This window comes from Hyla sarda, chromosome 8, assembly GCF_029499605.1.
Source record: "Hyla sarda isolate aHylSar1 chromosome 8, aHylSar1.hap1, whole genome shotgun sequence".
Taxonomy (NCBI): domain Eukaryota; kingdom Metazoa; phylum Chordata; class Amphibia; order Anura; family Hylidae; genus Hyla; species Hyla sarda.
Genome location: NC_079196.1, coordinates 13,560,059 through 13,579,497, shown reverse-complemented (window position 1 = coordinate 13,579,497; position 19,439 = coordinate 13,560,059). Strand labels below are relative to the sequence as shown.

The following is a 19,439-nucleotide window of genomic DNA, read 5'->3' as shown; positions in this document are numbered from 1 at the left end:
CCTCGCACTGTATATAATGTCCTGTGGACCCCTCGCACTGTATATAAGATCCTGTGGACCCCTCGCACTGTATATAATGTCCTGTGGACCCCTCGCACTGTATATAAGATCCTGTGGACCCCTCGCACTGTGTATAATGTCCTGTGGACCCCTCGCATTGTATATAATGTCCTGTGGACCCCTCGCACTGTATATAATGTCCTGTGGACCCCTCGCACTGTATATAATGTCCTGTGGACCCCTCGCACTGTATATAATGTCCTGTGGACCCCTCGCACTGTATATAAGATCCTGTGGACCCCTCGCACTGTATATAAGATCCTGTGGACCCCTCGCACTGTATATAAGATCCTGTGGACCCCTCGCACTGTATATGATGTCCTGTGGACCCCTCGCACTGTATATAATGTCCTGTTGACCCCTCGCACTGTATATAAGATCCTGTGGACCCCTCGCACTGTATATAAGATCCTGTGGACCCCTCGCACTGTATATATTGTCCTGTGGACCCCTCACACTGTATATAATGTCCTGTGGACTCCTCGCACTGTATATAATGTCCTGTGGACCCCTCGCACTGTATATAAGATCCTGTGGACCCCTCGCATTGTATATAATGTCCTGTGGACCCCTCGCACTGTATATAAGATCCTGTGGACCCCTCGCACTGTATATATTGTCCTGTGGACCCCTCGCACTGTATATAAGATCCTGTGGACCCCTCGCACTGTATATAAGATCCTGTGGACCCCTCGCACTGTATATAAGATCCTGTGGACCCCTCACACTGTATATATTGTCCTGTGGACCCCTCGCACTGTATATAATGTCCTGTGGACCCCTCGCACTGTATATAATGTCCTGTGGACCCCTCGCACTGTATATAATGTCCTGTGGACCCCTCGCACTGTATATAATGTCCTGTGGACCCCTCGCACTGTATATAATGTCCTGTGGACCCCTCCCACTGTATATAATATCCTTTGGACCCCTCGCACTGTATATAAGATCCTGTTGACCCCTCGCACTGTATATAATGTCCTGTGGACCCCTCGCACTGTATATAAGATCCTGTGGACCCCTCGCACTGTATATAAGATCCTGTGGCCCCCTCGCACTGTATATAATGTCCTGTGGCCCCCTCGCACTGTATATAATGTCCTGTGGACCCCTCGCACTGTATATAATGTCCTGTGGACCCCTCGCACTGTATATAAGATCCTGTGGACCCCTCGCACTGTATATAAGATCCTGTGGACCCCTCGCACTGTATATAAGATCCTGTGGACCCCTCGCACTGTATATAATGTCCTGTGGACCCCTCGCACTGTATATAATGTCCTGTGGACCCCTCGCACTGTATAGAAGATCCTGTGGACCCCTCACACTGTATATAATGTCCTGTGGACCCCTCGCACTGTATATAATGTCCTGTGGACCCCTCGCACTGTATAGAAGATCCTGTGGACCCCTCGCACTGTATAGAAGATCCTGTGGACCCCTCGCACTGTATATAAGATCCTGTGGACCCCTCGCACTGTATATAATGTCCTGTGGACCCCTCGCACTGTATATAAGATCCTGTGGACCCCTCGCACTGTATATAATGTCCTGTGGACCCCTCGCACTGTGTATAATGTCCTGTGGACCCCTCGCACTGTATATAATGTCCTGTGGACCCCTCGCACTGTATATAATGTCCTGTGGACCCCTCGCACTGTATAGAAGATCCTGTGGACCCCTCGCACTGTATATAAGATCCTGTGGACCCCTCGCACTGTATATAATGTCCTGTGGACCCCTCGCACTGTATATAAGATCCTGTGGACCCCTCGCACTGTATATAATGTCCTGTGGACCCCTCGCACTGTATATAAGATCCTGTGGACCCCTCGCACTGTATATAATGTCCTGTGGACCCCTCGCACTGTATATAATATCCTGTGGACCCCTCGCACTGTATATAATGTCCTGTGGACCCCTCGCACTGTATATAAGATCCTGTGGACCCCTCGCACTGTATATAATGTCCTGTGGACCCCTCACACTGTGTATAATGTCCTGTGGACCCCTCGCACTGTATATAATGTCCTGTGGACCCCTCGCACTGTATATAATGTCCTGTGGACCCCTCGCACTGTATATAAGATCCTGTGGACCCCTCGCACTGTATATAATGTCCTGTGGACCCCTCGCACTGTATATAATGTCCTGTTGACCCCTCGCACTGTATATAAGATCCTGTGGACCCCTCGCACTGTATATAAGATCCTGTGGACCCCTCGCACTGTATATATTTTCCTGTGGACCCCTCACACTGTATATAATGTCCTGTGGACTCCTCGCACTGTATATAATGTCCTGTGGACCCCTCGCACTGTATATAAGATCCTGTGGACCCCTCGCATTGTATATAATGTCCTGTGGACCCCTCGCACTGTATATAAGATCCTGTGGACCCCTCGCACTGTATATATTGTCCTGTGGACCCCTCGCACTGTATATAAGATCCTGTGGACCCCTCGCACTGTATATAAGATCCTGTGGACCCCTCGCACTGTATATAAGATCCTGTGGACCCCTCGCACTGTATATATTGTCCTGTGGACCCCTCGCACTGTATATAATATCCTGTGGACCCCTCGCACTGTATATAATGTCCTGTGGACCCCTCGCACTGTATATAATGTCCTGTGGACCCCTCGCACTGTATATAATGTCCTGTGGACCCCTCGCACTGTATATAATGTCCTGTGGACCCCTCGCACTGTATATAATGTCCTGTGGACCCCTCGCACTGTATATAAGATCCTGTGGACCCCTCGCACTGTATATAAGATCCTGTGGACCCCTTGCACTGTATATAATGTGCTTTACACCATATATAAGGTCCTTCCTGCTATCTTTCTATATGTTTAGCCCTGGGAATCATGTGTCCAGATCACCTGACATCAGCTGTTGCGCAGTCAGGGGGGGGGCACATACTTTTCTTGCACAGGGGCCTCTTCTTTATGCTCCTCATATTGTGGACTTGTGTCCTAATCTGATGCCGCCCCTCCCGATGTACACGCCCGTCACCAGAGCGCAGAGATAAAGGGCGCATCGCCCACAACCCAGTATGATCCCCAGCAACACCGAGGAGCCTCATTGTGTATGTATGACACCGCACAGTACTACTTCTCTCATCATGTACATAGTACTTAGTATATGCTCTTATTCTGTATATATATATATATATATATATATATATAAATATATACACCGCACAGTACTATTTCTCTCATCATGTACATAGTACTTAGTATATGCTCTTATTCTGTATATATATATATATATATATATATACACCGCACAGTACTACTCTCATCATGTACATAGTACTTAGTATATGCTCTTATTCTGTATATATATATATATATATATATATACACCGCACAGTACTACTTCTCTCATCATGTACATAGTACTTAGTATATGCTCTTATTCTGTATATATATATATATACACCGCACAGTACTACTTCTCTCATCATGTACATAGTACTTAGTTTATGCTCTTATTCTGTATATATATATATATATATATACACCGCACAGTACTACTCATCATGTACATAGTACTTAGTACTGTATATGCTATTATTCTGTGTATATATATATATACACTGCACAGTACTACTTCTCTCATGTATATAGTGCTTAGTTTATGCTCTTATTCTGTGTATATATATATATACACTGCACAGTACTACTTCTCTCATCATATACATAGTACTTAGTTTATGCTCTTATTCTGTATATATATATATATATATATATATATATATATATATATATATATACTGCACAGTACTACTTCTCTCATCATGTACCACTTCTGTCCCAGATGGGGTATCAGATAGATGGGTTGTGATCTGCAGTTATGTTGTCCTATAATGGCTGAGCTGTGACATCATGGCTGTATCTTGGCTGAGCTGTGACATCATGGCTGTATCTTGGTTGAGTTGTGACATCACGGCTGTGTCTTGGCTGAGCTGTGACATCATGGCTGTGTCTTGGCTGAGTTGTGACATCATGGCTGTGTCTTGGCTGAGTTGTGACATCACGGCTGTATCTTGGTTGAGTTGTGACATCATGGCTGTATCTTAGTTGAGCGGTGACATCACGGCTGTGTCTTGGCTGAGCTGTGACATCACGGCTGTATCTTGGCTGAGCTGTGACATCATGGCTGTGTCTTGGCTGAGCTGTGACATCATGGCTGTGTCTTTGCTGAGCTGTGACATCATGGCTGTGTCTTGGCTGAGCTGTGACATCATGGCTGTGTCTTTGCTGAGCTGTGACATCACGGCTGTGTCTTGGTTGAGCTGTGACATCACGGCTGTGTCTTGGTTGAGCTGTGACATCACGGCTATGTCTTGGTTGAGTTGTGACATCACAGCTGTGTCTTGGTTGAATTGTGACATCACGGATGTGTCTTGGCTGAGCTGTGACATCACGGCTGTATCTTGGCTGAGCTGTGACATCACGGCTGTGTCTTGGTTGAGCTGTGACATCATGGCTGTGTCTTGGCTGAGTTGTGACATCACAGCTGTGTCTTGGCTGAGCTGTGACATCACGGCTGTGTCTTGGCTGAGCTGTGACATCACGGCTGTGCTTTGGTTGAGTTGTGACATCACGGCTGTGTCTTGGTTGACCTGTGACATCATGGCTGTGTCTTGGCTGAGCTGGGACATCACGGCTGTGTCTTGGCTGAGCTGTGACATCACGGCTGTGTCTTGGCTGAGCTGTGACATCACAACTGTGCTTTGGTTGAGTTGTGACATCACTGCTGTGTCTTGGCTGAGCTGTGACATCATGGCTGTGTCTTGGCTGAGTTGTGACATCACGGCTGTGTCTTGGCTGAGTTGTGCCATTGCGGCTGTATCTTGGTTGAGTTGTGACATAACGGCTGTGTCTTTGTTGAGTTGTGACATCATGGCTGTGTCTTGGTTGAGTTGTGACATCATGGCTGTGTCTTGGTTGAGTTGTGACATCATGGCTGTGTCTTGGTTGAGTTGTGACATCATGGCTGTGTCTTGGTTGAGTTGTGACATCATGGCTGTGTCTTGGTTGAGTTGTGACATCATGGCTGTGTCTTGGTTGAGTTGTGACATCATGGCTGTGTCTTGGTTGAGTTGTGACATCATGGCTGTGTCTTGGCTGAGCTGTGACATCACGGCTGTGTCTTGGTTGAGTTGTGACATCATGGCTGTGTCTTGGCTGAGCTGTGACATCACGGCTGTGTCTTGGTTGAGTTGTCACATCACGGCTGTGTCTTGGTTGAGTTGTCACATCACGGCTGTGTCTTGGTTGAGCTGTGACATCATGGCTGTGCATTGGCTGGCTGAGCTGTGACATCACGGCTGTGTCTTGGTTGAGTTGTAACATCACGGCTGTGTCTTGGGTGAGTTGTTACATCACGGCCTGTGTCTTGGTTGAGTTGTGACATCACGGCTGTGTCTTGGCTGAGCTGTGACATCACGGCTGTGCTTTGGTTGAGTTGTGACATCACGGCTGTGTCTTGGCTGAGCTGTGACATCACGGCTGTGTCTTGGCTGAGCTGTGACATCACGGCTGTGTCTTAGCTGAGCTGTGACATCATGGCTGTGTCTTGGTTGAGTTGTGACATAACAGCTGTGTCTTGGTTGAGTTGTGACATCACGGCTGTGTCTTGGCTGATCTGTGACATCATGGCTGTGTCTTGGTTGAGTTGTGACATCACGGCTGTGTCTTGGCTGAGCTGTGACATCACGGCTGTGTCTTGGCTGAGCTGTGACATCACGGCTTTGTCTTGGCTGAGCTGCGACATGACGGCTTTGTCTTGGCTGAGCTGTGACATCACGGCTGTGTCTTGGCTGAGCGGTGACATCACGGCTGTGTATTGGTTGAGCTGTGACATCACGGCTGTGTCTTGGCTGAGCGGTGACATCACAGCTGTGTCTTGGCTGAGCTGTGACATCACGGCTGTGTCTTGGTTGAGTTGTGACATCACGGCTGTGTCTTGGTTGAGCTGTGACATCACAGCTGTGTCTTGGTTGAGCTGTGACATCACGGCTGTGTCTTGGTTGAGCTGTGACATCACGGCTGTGTCTTGGCTGAGCGGTGACATCACGGCTGTGTCTTGGCTGAGCTGTGACATCACGGCTGTGTCTTGGCTGAGCTGTGACATCACGGCTGTGTCTTGGCTGAGCTGTGACATCACGGCTGTGTCTTGGCTGAGCGGTGACATCACGGCTGTGTCTTGGCTGAGCGGTGACATCACGGCTGTGTCTTGGTTGAGTTGTGACATCACGGCTGTGTCTTGGTTGAGCTGTGACATCACGGCTGTGTCTTGGCTGAGCTGTGACATCACGGCTGTGTCTTGGTTGAGTTGTGACATCACGGCTGTGTCTTGGTTGAGCTGTGACATCACGGCTGTGTCTTGGTTGAGCTGTGACATCACGGCTGTGTCTTGGTTGAGCTGTGACATCATGGCTGTGTTTTGGCTGAGTTGTGACATCACAGCTGTGTCTTGGCTGAGCTGTGACATCACGGCTGTGTCTTGGCTGAGCTGTGACATCACGGCTGTGCTTTGGTTGAGTTGTGACATCACGGCTGTGTCTTGGTTGACCTGTGACATCATGGCTGTGTCTTGGCTGAGCTGTGACATCACGGCTGTGTCTTGGCTGAGCTGTGACATCACGGCTGTGTCTTGGCTGAGCTGTGACATCACAACTGTGCTTTGGTTGAGTTGTGACATCACTGCTGTGTCTTGGCTGAGCTGTGACATCATGGCTGTGTCTTGGCTGAGTTGTGACATCACGGCTGTGTCTTGGCTGAGTTGTGCCATTGCGGCTGTATCTTGGTTGAGTTGTGACATAACGGCTGTGTCTTTGTTGAGTTGTGACATCATGGCTGTGTCTTGGTTGAGTTGTGACATCATGGCTGTGTCTTGGTTGAGTTGTGACATCATGGCTGTGTCTTGGTTGAGTTGTGACATCATGGCTGTGTCTTGGTTGAGTTGTGACATCATGGCTGTGTCTTGGTTGAGTTGTGACATCATGGCTGTGTCTTGGTTGAGTTGTGACATCATGGCTGTGTCTTGGTTGAGTTGTGACATCATGGCTGTGTCTTGGCTGAGCTGTGACATCACGGCTGTGTCTTGGTTGAGTTGTGACATCATGGCTGTGTCTTGGCTGAGCTGTGACATCACGGCTGTGTCTTGGTTGAGTTGTCACATCACGGCTGTGTCTTGGTTGAGTTGTCACATCACGGCTGTGTCTTGGTTGAGCTGTGACATCATGGCTGTGCATTGGCTGGCTGAGCTGTGACATCACGGCTGTGTCTTGGTTGAGTTGTAACATCACGGCTGTGTCTTGGGTGAGTTGTTACATCACGGCCTGTGTCTTGGTTGAGTTGTGACATCACGGCTGTGTCTTGGCTGAGCTGTGACATCACGGCTGTGCTTTGGTTGAGTTGTGACATCACGGCTGTGTCTTGGCTGAGCTGTGACATCACGGCTGTGTCTTGGCTGAGCTGTGACATCACGGCTTTGTCTTAGCTGAGCTGTGACATCATGGCTGTGTCTTGGTTGAGTTGTGACATAACAGCTGTGTCTTGGTTGAGTTGTGACATCACGGCTGTGTCTTGGCTGAGCTGTGACATCACGGCTGTGTCTTGGCTGAGCTGTGACATCACGGCTTTGTCTTGGCTGAGCTGCGACATGACGGCTTTGTCTTGGCTGAGCTGTGACATCACGGCTGTGTCTTGGCTGAGCGGTGACATCACGGCTGTGTATTGGTTGAGCTGTGACATCACGGCTGTGTCTTGGCTGAGCGGTGACATCACAGCTGTGTCTTGGCTGAGCTGTGACATCACGGCTGTGTCTTGGTTGAGTTGTGACATCACGGCTGTGTCTTGGTTGAGCTGTGACATCACGGCTGTGTCTTGGTTGAGCTGTGACATCACGGCTGTGTCTTGGCTGAGCGGTGACATCACGGCTGTGTCTTGGCTGAGCTGTGACATCACGGCTGTGTCTTGGCTGAGCGGTGACATCACGGCTGTGTCTTGGCTGAGCGGTGACATCACGGCTGTGTCTTGGTTGAGTTGTGACATCACGGCTGTGTCTTGGTTGAGCTGTGACATCACGGCTGTGTCTTGGTTGAGCTGTGACATCACGGCTGTGTCTTGGTTGAGCTGTGACATCACGGCTGTGTCTTGGTTGAGCTGTGACATCACGGCTGTGTCTTGGTTGAGCTGTGACATCACTGCTGTGTATTATAAGTGTATAACGCTTCTGTTTTTCTCTGGCAGGTATGGTGAAATCTGAAATGGCGAAGCCGCTGCTGGGAAGTGAGAATGACGAGTCGGCCGCCTCAAGAGCCCTGTTGTGTGGTGACACCATTGGGATTCTGGGCACCGGGGACTTTGCCCGATCCTTGGCCGCTCGTCTCTTATACTCTGGATTTAAGGTCGTGGTGGGAAGTCGTAATCCTAAGCGTAACGCGGCGCTCTTCCCTGCGGATGCGGAGGTGACGGGGCAGGAGGAGGCTGTGAAACGTGCACAGCTGCTGTTTGTGGCCATTTTCCGGGAACACTATTCCACGCTGTGCGCGCTGTCAGACGCCTTGTCGGGGAAAACGCTGATCGATGTGAGTAACAACCTGGAGATCAACGTGAGCCGAGAGTCCAACGCTGAGTATTTGGCTTCTCTCTTCCCACAATGCACAGTGGTCAAAGCCTTCAACGTGGTGTCCGCCTGGGCCCTGCAGGCCGGTCCGAAGGATGGAAACAACCAGGTGAGAAGCAGAGCCAATCATGATGTCACCGCTGATCTCTAGTGATGGATAGGCTATACTCTCAGTGATGTCACCGCTGATCTCTAGTGATGGATAGGCTGTATTCTCAGTGATGTCCCCGCTGATCTCTAGTGATGGATAGGCTGTATTCTCAGTGATGTCACCGCTGATCTCTAGTGATGGATAGGCTGTATTCTCAGTGATGTCACTGCTGATCTCTAGTGAATGGATAGGCTGTATTCTCAGTGATGTCACCGCTGATCTCTAGTGATGGATAGGCTGTATTCTCAGTGATGTCACCGCTGATTACTAGTGATGGATAGGCTGTATTCTCAGTGATGTCACCGCTGATCTCTAGTGATGGATAGGCTGTATTCTCAGTGATGTCACCGCTGATCTAGTGATGAATAGGCTGTACTCTCAGTGATGTCACCGCTGATCTCTAATGATGGATAGGCTGTATTCTCAGTGATGTCACCGCTGATTACTAGTGATGGATAGGCTGTATTCTCAGTGATGTCACCGCTGATCTCTAGTGATGGATAGGCTGTATAATCAGTGATGTCACCGCTGATCTCTAGTGATGGATAGGCTGTATTCTCAGTGATGTCACCGCTGATCTCTAGTGATGGATAGGCTGTACTCTCAGTGATGTCACCGCTGATCTCTAGTGAATGGATAGGCTGTATTCTCAGTGATGTCACCGCTGATCTCTAGTGATGGATAGTAGGGATGTAAGAAAAAATCGATTCTCGCGATAATCGCGATTTTTCATTTGCCGATACAGAATCGATTCAAAATATTTTTGAATCGATTCTTTTAGGGATGTGAAATTTTTATCTGCGGACGCCCGTATCTTACCTGCCAACGAGCCCCCGGAGCTCCGGTACAGGTGTTCGGTCCCCGGGCTGTATTCTTCTTACTTCCTGTTAGTCCGGCACGTCACATGGAGCTTCAGCCTATCACCAGCCGTAGCGATGTCCCGCCTCCGCTGGTGATAGGCTGAAGCTCCATGTGACGTGCCGGACTAACAGGAAGTAAGAAGAATACAGCCCGGGGACCGAACACCTGTACCGGACTGTACCGGAGCTCCGCGGGCTCGTTGGCAGGTAAGAAAAGTGCGTTTTATTTTATTTTGCAGCCCGGACGGGATAACATGAGAAAAGTGAGCACCGGAGTACTAGATCGCCGCTGTCAAAGCTGACAGCGGCGTCTATTGGGATCTATGAATGCTCCCAGGTGGGCGATATATCGCGATATATCGCGATGTATCGTCACCTAGACGGTATCGCGATATATCGGGATATATCGAATCGCCACACTGGTATCGCGATTCGAATCGAATCGCCAAATTCTTGGCGATTCACACCCCTAATGGATAGGCTGTACTCTCAGTGATGTCACCGCTGATCTCTAGTGATGGATAGGCTGTACTCTCAGTGATGTCACCGCTGATCTCTAGTGATGGATAGGCTGTATTCTCAGTGATGTCACCGCTGATCTCTAGTGATGGATAGGCTGTACTCTCAGTGATGTCACCGCTGATCTCTAGTCATGGATAGGCTGTATTCTCAGTGATGTCACCGCTGATCTCTAGTGATGGATAGGCTGTATTCTCAGTGATGTCACCGCTGATCTCTAGTGATGGATAGGCTGTACTCTCAGTGATGTCACCGCTGATCTCTAGTGATGGATAGGCTGTATTCTCAGTGATGTCACCGCTGATCTCTAGTGATGGATAGGCTGTACTCTCAGTGATGTCACCGCTGATCTCTAGTGATGGATAGGATGTATTCTCAGTGATGTCACTGCTGATCTCTAGTGATGGATAGGCCGTATTCTCAGTGATGTCACTGCTGATCTCTAGTGAATGGGTAGGCCGTATTCTCAGTGATGTCACCGCTGATCTCTAGTGATGGATAGGCTGTATTCTCAGTGATGTCACCGCTGATCTCTAGTGATGGATAGGCTGTATTCTCAGTGATGTCACTGCTGATCTCTAGTGATGGATAGGATGTATTCTCAGTGATGTCACTGCTGATCTCTAGTGATGGATAGGCTGTATTCTCAGTGATGTCACCGCTGATCTCTAGTGATGGATAGGCTGTATTCTCAGTTGTGTCACTGCTGATCTCTAGTGAATGGATAGGATGTATTCTCAGTGATGTCACCGCTGATCTCTAGTGATGGATAGGCTGTATTCTCAGTGATGTCACCGCTGACCTCTAGTGATGGATAGGCTGTATTCTTAGTGATGTCACCGCTGATCTCTAGTGATGGATAGGCTGTATTCTCAGTGATGTCACTGCTGATCTCTAGTGATGGATAGGCTGTATTCTCAGTGATGTCACTGCTGATCTCTAGTGAATGGATAGGCTGTATTCTCAGTGATGTCACCGCTGATCTCTAGTGATGGATAGGCTGTATTCTCAGTGATGTCACCGCTGATCTCTAGTGATGGATAGGCTGTACTCTCAGTGATGTCACCGCTGATTACTAGTGAATGAATAGGCTGTATTCTCAGTGATGTCACCGCTGATCTCTAGTGAATGGATAGGTTGTATTCTCAGTGATGTCACTGCTGATCTCTAGTGATGGATAGGCTGTATTCTCAGTGATGTCACCGCTTATCTCTAGGGATGGATAGGCTGTATTCTCAGTGATGTCACCGCTGATCTCTAGTGAATGGATAGGTTGTATTCTCAGTGATGTCACTGCTGATCTCTAGTGATGGATAGGCTGTATTCTCAGTGATGTCACCGCTTATCTCTAGGGATGGATAGGCTGTATTCTCAGTGATGTCACCGCTGATTTCTAGTGAATAGATAGGTTGTATTCCCCAGTGATGTCACCGCTGATCTCTAGTGATGGATAGGCTGTATTCTCAGTGATGTCACCGCTGATCTCTAGTGATGGATAGGCTGTATTCTCAGTGATGTCACCGCTGATCTCTAGGGATGGATAGGCTGTATTCTCAGTGATGTCACCGCTGATCTCTAGTGATGGATAGGCTGTATTCTTAGTGATGTCACCGCTGATCTCTAGTGATGGATAGGCTGTACTCTCAGTGATGTCACTGCTGATCTCTAGTGATGGATAGGCTGTACTCTCAGTGATGTCACTGCTGATCTCTAGTGATGGATAGGCTGTACTCTCAGTGATGTCACTGCTGATCTCTAGTGATGGTTAGGCTGTACTCTCAGTGATGTCACCGCTGATCTCTAGTGATGGATAGGCTGTACTCTCAGTGATGTCACCGCTGATTACTAGTGAATGGATAGGCTGTATTCTCAGTGATGTCACCGCTGATCTCTAGTGATGGATAGGCTGTATTCTCAGTGATGTCACCGCTGATCTCTAGTGATGGATAGGTTGTATTCTCAGTGATGTCACTGCTGATCTCTAGTGATGGATAGGCTGTATTCTCAGTGATGTCACCGCTGATCTCTAGTGATGGATAGGCTGTATTCTTAGTGATGTCACCGCTGATCTCTAGTGATGGATAGGCTGTACTCTCAGTGATGTCACTGCTGATCTCTAGTGATGGATAGGCTGTACTCTCAGTGATGTCACTGCTGATCTCTAGTGATGGATAGGCTGTACTCTCAGTGATGTCACTGCTGATCTCTAGTGAATGGATAGGCTGTACTCTCAGTGATGTCACCGCTGATCTCTAGTGATGGATAGGCTGTACTCTCAGTGATGTCACCGCTGATTACTAGTGAATGGATAGGCTGTATTCTCAGTGATGTCACCGCTGATCTCTAGTGATGGATAGGCTGTATTCTCAGTGATGTCACCGCTGATCTCTAGTGATGGATAGGTTGTATTCTCAGTGATGTCACTGCTGATCTCTAGTGATGGATAGGCTGTATTCTCAGTGATGTCACCGCTTATCTCTAGGGATGGATAGGCTGTATTCTCAGTGATGTCACCGCTGATCTCTAGTGAATGGATAGGTTGTATTCTCAGTGATGTCACTGCTGATCTCTAGTGATGGATAGGCTGTATTCTCAGTGATGTCACCGCTGATCTCTAGTGATGGATAGGCTGTATTCTCAGTGATGTCACCGCTGATCTCTAGTGATGGATAGGCTGTATTCTCAGTGATGTCACCGCTGATCTCTAGTGATGGATAGGCTGTATTCTCAGTGATGTCACCGCTGATCTCTAGTGATGGATAGGCTGTATTCTCAGTGATGTCACCGCTGATCTCTAGTGATGGATAGGCTGTATTCTCAGTGATGTCACTGCTGATCTCTAGTGAATGGATAGGCTGTATTCTCAGTGATGTCACCGCTGATCTCTAGTGATGGATAGGCTGTATTCTCAGTGATGTCACCGCTGATCTCTAGTGATGGATAGGCTGTATTCTTAGTGATGTCACTGCTGATCTCTAGTGATGGATAGACTGTATTCTCAGTGATGTCACCGCTGATCTCTAGTGATGGATAGGCTGTATTCTCAGTGATGTCACTGCTGATCTCTAGTGATGGATAGGCTGTATTCTCAGTGATGTCACCGCTGATCTCTAGTGATGGATAGGCTGTATTCTCAGTGATGTCACCGCTGATCTCTAGTGATGGATAGGCTGTATTCTCAGTGATGTCACCGCTGATCTCTAGTGATGGATAGGCTGTATTCTCAGTGATGTCACCGCTGATCTCTAGTGATGGATAGGCTGTATTCTCAGTGATGTCACCGCTGATCTCTAGTGATGGATAGGCTGTATTCTCAGTGATGTCACCGCTGATCTCTAGTGATGGATAGGCTGTATTCTCAGTGATGTCACCGCTGATCTCTAGTGATGGATAGGCTGTATTCTCAGTGATGTCACTGCTGATCTCTAGTGATGGATAGGCTGTATTCTCAGTGATGTCACCGCTGATCTCTAGTGATGGATAGGCTGTATTCTCAGTGATGTCACCGCTGATCTCTAGTGATGGATAGGCTGTATTCTCAGTGATGTCACCGCTGATCTCTAGTGATGGATAGGCTGTATTCTCAGTGATGTCACCGCTGATCTCTAGTGATGGATAGGCTGTATTCTCAGTGATGTCACTGCTGATCTCTAGTGAATGGATAGGCTGTATTCTCAGTGATGTCACCGCTGATCTCTAGTGATGGATAGGCTGTATTCTCAGTGATGTCACCGCTGATCTCTAGTGATGGATAGGCTGTATTCTTAGTGATGTCACTGCTGATCTCTAGTGATGGATAGACTGTATTCTCAGTGATGTCACCGCTGATCTCTAGTGATGGATAGGCTGTATTCTCAGTGATGTCACTGCTGATCTCTAGTGATGGATAGGCTGTATTCTCAGTGATGTCACCGCTGATCTCTAGTGATGGATAGGCTGTATTCTCAGTGATGTCACCGCTGATCTCTAGTGATGGATAGGCTGTATTCTCAGTGATGTCACCGCTGATCTCTAGTGATGGATAGGCTGTATTCTCAGTGATGTCACCGCTGATCTCTAGTGATGGATAGGCTGTATTCTCAGTGATGTCACCGCTGATCTCTAGTGATGGATAGGCTGTATTCTCAGTGATGTCACCGCTGATCTCTAGTGATGGATAGGCTGTATTCTCAGTGATGTCACCGCTGATCTCTAGTGATGGATAGGCTGTATTCTCAGTGATGTCACCGCTGATCTCTAGGGATGGATAGGCTGTATTCTCAGTGATGTCACCGCTGATCTCTAGTGATGGATAGGCTGTATTCTTAGTGATGTCACTGCTGATCTCTAGTGATGGATAGACTGTATTCTCAGTGATGTCACCGCTGATCTCTAGTGATGGATAGGCTGTATTCTCAGTGATGTCACTGCTGATCTCTAGTGATGGATAGGCTGTATTCTCAGTGATGTCACCGCTGATCTCTAGTGATGGATAGGCTGTATTCTCAGTGATGTCACCGCTGATCTCTAGTGATGGATAGGCTGTATTCTCAGTGATGTCACCGCTGATCTCTAGTGATGGATAGGCTGTATTCTCAGTGATGTCACCGCTGATCTCTAGTGATGGATAGGCTGTATTCTCAGTGATGTCACCGCTGATCTCTAGTGATGGATAGGCTGTATTCTCAGTGATGTCACCGCTGATCTCTAGGGATGGATAGGCTGTATTCTCAGTGATGTCACCGCTGATCTCTAGTGATGGATATGCTGTACTCTCAGTTCACCTTCCCTTATTATATTTTAGGTCTTGATCTGCTCGGACAGCCCCGCCGCCAGAAGCCATGTAGCCTCCATAGGGCGCAGTATGGGCTTTATCCCGGTGGACATGGGGGCGCTGTGTGCGGCTCGTGAAGTTGAGAACATCCCCCTCCGCCTGCTGCCCCTCTGGAGGATGCCCTGTGCGCTGGCACTTGGCCTCTTCCTCTTCTTCTACCTGTATAACTTTGTGAGAGCCGTGCTGCACCCCTACCTGATGGAGAACAAGAACAAGTTCTACAAGCTGCCGGTGGAGCTGATGAACGTCACCGTGCCCTGTGTGTCCTACGTCATGCTGTCCCTGGTGTACGCCCCGGGAGTCCTTGCCGCAGTTTACCAGCTGCACAATGGCACCAAGTACAAGCGCTTCCCCAGCTGGCTGGATGAGTGGATGATCCACCGGAAGCAGCTGGGGCTGGTCAGCTTCTTCCTGGCCGCTCTCCACGCCATCTACAGCCTGTGTCTGCCCATGAGGAGGTCGGCCCGCTACCAGATCATCAATGATGCCGCCAAACAGGTGCCTGGGGGGGTCCGCCTCATACTGTTCTGTCCGGGTCTGCACTGAATCAATAACCATTCAATGATTTATTATAGGTGAAGAACAACGTGACCAGCGCATGGGTGGAGGAAGAAGTCTGGAGGATGGAGATCTATGTCTCCCTCGGGATCATTGCCCTGGGAATCCTCTCCCTCCTCGCCGTCTCCTCCCTCCCGTCTGTAGGCAACTCCTTAAACTGGAAAGAATTCACCTTCATCCAGGTAAGTTACCCCTGAGAATGAGCGTCCAGTCCATGGTGTGATCCTAGGGAAGGGTTTCCCAACCAGGGTGCCTCCAGCTGTGGCAAAACTAAAACTCCCAGCATGCCCGGACAGCCTACGGCTGTCCGGGCATGCTGGGAGTTTTAGTTTTGCCACAGCTGGAGGCACCCTGGTTGGGAAACACTGTCCGAGGGAATGAGGAAGTCATCAAGAGGGCTCCTGAAATTTTTTTTATCAACTGGTGTCAGAAAGTTAAACAGATTTGTAAATTACTTCTATTAAAAAATCTTAATCCTTCCAGTGCTTAATAGCTGCTGAATACTACAGAGGAAATTCTTTTCTTTTTGGAACACAGAGCTGTCTGCTGACATCATGACCACAGTGCTCTCTGCTGACCTCTCTGTCCATTTTAGGAACTGTCCAGAGCAGCATATGTTTGCTATGGGGATTTTCTCCTACTCTGGACAGTTCTTAAAATGGACAGCAGAGGTCAGCAGAGAGCACTGTGCTCGTGATGTCAGCAGAGAGCTCTGTGTTCAAAAAAGAAAAGAATTTCCTCTGTAGTATTCAGCAGCTAAAGAATATTGGAAGGATTAAGAATTATTTTTTTTTTTTATAGAAGTAATTTACAAATCTGTTTAACTTCCTGGCACCAGTTGATTAAAAGAAATAAAAAAAAGTTTTCCACCGGAGTACCCCTTTAAAGAATAGTGAGTACAGCTCTGGAGTGCTGACCAATTAGTTGCGGGTGTGGTCGTGCTTCAGCTGTGCTGTGTGTGTCTGCTGTGTCTCCTGAGCTCCAGGGATTTCCACCTGTTCCACCTGGGGCCTGCTTCCTCCTCCCCAGGGAGGGAGTGGGTTTCCAGGCATGAGTGAGGGAGGCGAGGCCCAGGCTTCTGCTCCTCGGAATAGGCCGCAGGGGAGCAGTAGAAGCCAGCAAGCGGCCGGAACATCGGAGGATTTGGGGGTGAGGCGTTCCACCAGGAGTCGCAGCAATGCTGCTCCAACTCCCCCCACAGAGGTGAGGAGCTCCAAGGCTGGATCCACCTCGGGAAAGCTGGGTGTTTCCAGCAGAAAGCTGGGTTCATCAGGAAGGAGGCAGAGTACTCACGGAGGTGAAGCCGACCTCAGTGAGGAAGGCTGGGGAGTGCTGAGGACCCGGGAGTCTATTTCCACCTATATGTCCCGGGTAAAAAGTCACCTCCGTGAGTATGAAGACGCCTGTAAGGCCATCAGGAGGCTCGGAGAGGGACTTCGCTGTGCCCGTGCCAGAGCCAAGGTATCTCCTAAGAGGAAAAAGGCAGAGATCCAGGCAGAGATAAAAAGACTTATGGCTGAAATACAAGCTTTGGAGGAGAGGAGAGCAGAATTACTGGCGAAGAGTGGTCCATTTAAAGAAAAATTGGAAAATGGAGAAAGATTCAAGGTAATGGAGGAAAAGGAAAATAAAAGGTTGATGGGGCTGCAACCTGAGAGCCAGGTGGATGATGCGGAGGAGATGGAGGAAGAACAACAGCCAGATCCACCTGGTGGCCTGCGGCAACAGCAGCAGGCCCCGTACAGTGGGCCCCCTGCACAGCAGCCAGCAGTATCACCTGCCGACTCAGGGGAGGACAGTGACAGCAGCTACCAGGGAGGGGCGCTAATGGCCCAGATACGTATGCTGGAATCCCCAGTGTGTCCTCAGAATCTGGTGTTTGGAGAGGAACTCCCAAATGAGGCACCTGGAGGTAAGAAGAAAAAGACCAAGCCAAAGCAGCAAGAAGTGGTGAGTTACATCTACACCCCCCTCCCTGTAAACCCTGAGTCGGCCGCAGGGTCAGCTCATTGTGCAAGCCCCGTTACCCAGCCCAGCCCGTGTTCTGTGGTGGACTCGGTGCAAAGGTGCGGGGAGAGTACAGATACTAAAAGGGCGCAGAGCTCCGTGCCTGTTTGCAGTAGCAGGGATGGAGCAGAGAAGGCATCGGCTGCAAGGCCGTACAGTGAGGGCGGCCCAGCGGTGGGCAGAGAGGCAGACTCCGGTGCTGTAGTTCGCTCCCCTGTGGGAGAGGGGGGTGACTCAGTGCCGGAGGTAGTCGTGGTGGCTAAGGGAAAAATAGATTCTCCCAAAAGGAGAAAAAAACTTTTGTTTTGCATTGGCGCCGCTGATCCAGATCAGCGGCGCCCAGGAGCTGGACATTCTAGTACGGATGAGGCGGAGGGTACCGGTAAAAACAGGGCTGGGGCCGCTAATAAACAGGCTAGGCAGGCTTCCCGGTCCTTGTATAAGGGACCGGTGACCTGTCCTGTGGTGATGGCTCCAGCCCTGGTACCCAGTGATGCTGACAGTACAAAATCTGCGCCAGAACGCACCGGTCCAGCCAGTATGAATGTGGAGGTTAATGTTGGAGTGACTGAGGGTGTGAAAGAGGGGAATAATTCATCTGTTACTAAAAATCTGTCTGGGGCTTTGAATAGTGGTTTGGGCTGTAGCACGGGTGGAGGTATGGGGGGCACATCAGCTAAAATAGGGGTCAATGGTTTGGGTATGGATTATGTGGAGGAGGGTGGTGAAGGGGCACAGATTAGTGGTGGGAATGTAGGGCCTGGTCCAGTTGCACCCCCAGCGGTGGCAGCACCCATCCGCAGCTACGCGAATGTCACCGCTGGGTTAAGGGGGGCAGCTTCCTCGTCCTCTGGCTCTGGGGAGAACAGTTTGCAGCAGCGTCTCCTGGGGGCCTTAAGGAGAGGGGAGAGATCGATCAATGTAGAGGGTAGGGAGGTTGATCTATCCTTCTGGATAGAGAGACATGGTCTTTCAGCCTTCCGAGAGGAAAGAGGGGGGGATAATGTGTGGTCCCTCCCTACAGCCGGGCCAGGTGGTCTCCGTAGGAATGTGGTCCGGCTGAGGTGGAGAGGCAGTGATACATGTCCTCCAAGATCTAAAGTTGTTGAGCTTCTGCTGAAGTTGGGCTTTAAGGCAGCTGACATCTATGCCTTGATACATCCTTATGGTACCCCTGAGTTCGATATCAGCTTTGTTCGGCCGGAGGGGCTTGAGCTCTTCTGGTCGAATTATGAGTTGGTAAAGAATGAGCCCGGCTGGCGAGACTTTGCCATTCAGGCAGTGTCTCGCCAAAATAATGTCAAGAAGGTGACCGTTTTAACCCGTAATGAATCGCTTTCTTGTATTGACATCATGACGTGGCTAGGTCGGTATGGTGAGGTGGTGGAGGTCCCAAAAAAGAACAGGGATGAATATGGCATCTGGTCAGGGGCCTGGACGTTTATGGTCAAGCTTAGGCGTTCAGGAAACACCGTTACCCATATACCATCTGCGACCTTCCTCGGAAGGGATCGTATCCAGATCTTCTACCAGGGTCAGCCGAAGCTCTGTCACAGATGTGGTGACCCCACACATTTTAGTGCCAATTGCACTGTGCAGAAGTGCACTCTGTGTGGGGAAATAGGCCATCTCGCTACATCTTGTGCAGAGATTAGGTGTCACCTGTGTGGTGACTTAGGTCACCCATTCAGTCGCTGCCCTCGTTCCTTTGTCAACGCGGTTGTTGCCCCGGTGGGAGTAAGCCGTGAGGTGGATTCTGCTGGGGGGATGGCTGTCGGGGATGAAGGGGTGCAGGGGCCAGGGAAGAAAAGTAAGCAGAAGACGC

General features: G+C 49.3%; 1 protein-coding gene across 7 annotated transcripts in view; it reads left to right on the top strand.

Annotated features, from left to right (window-relative positions):
- Positions 1 to 19,439, top strand: part of STEAP3 (STEAP3 metalloreductase) — a 53,777-nt gene that overhangs the window by 20,370 nt on the left and 13,968 nt on the right. For 5 of the 7 annotated variants that reach the window (XM_056535348.1, XM_056535343.1, XM_056535349.1 and 2 more), the window contains exons 2-4: positions 8,331 to 8,815; positions 15,020 to 15,547; positions 15,625 to 15,789. In XM_056535348.1, coding sequence (XP_056391323.1) covers positions 8,333 to 8,815; positions 15,020 to 15,547; positions 15,625 to 15,789 — 1,176 coding nt within the window. In that variant the 5' untranslated portion in view covers positions 8,331 to 8,332. Of the gene's footprint in view, positions 1 to 2,855; positions 3,152 to 8,330; positions 8,816 to 15,019; positions 15,548 to 15,624; positions 15,790 to 19,439 lie in introns of those variants that run through there. The other 2 variants (XM_056535346.1, XM_056535347.1) reach the window with 2 other exon arrangements.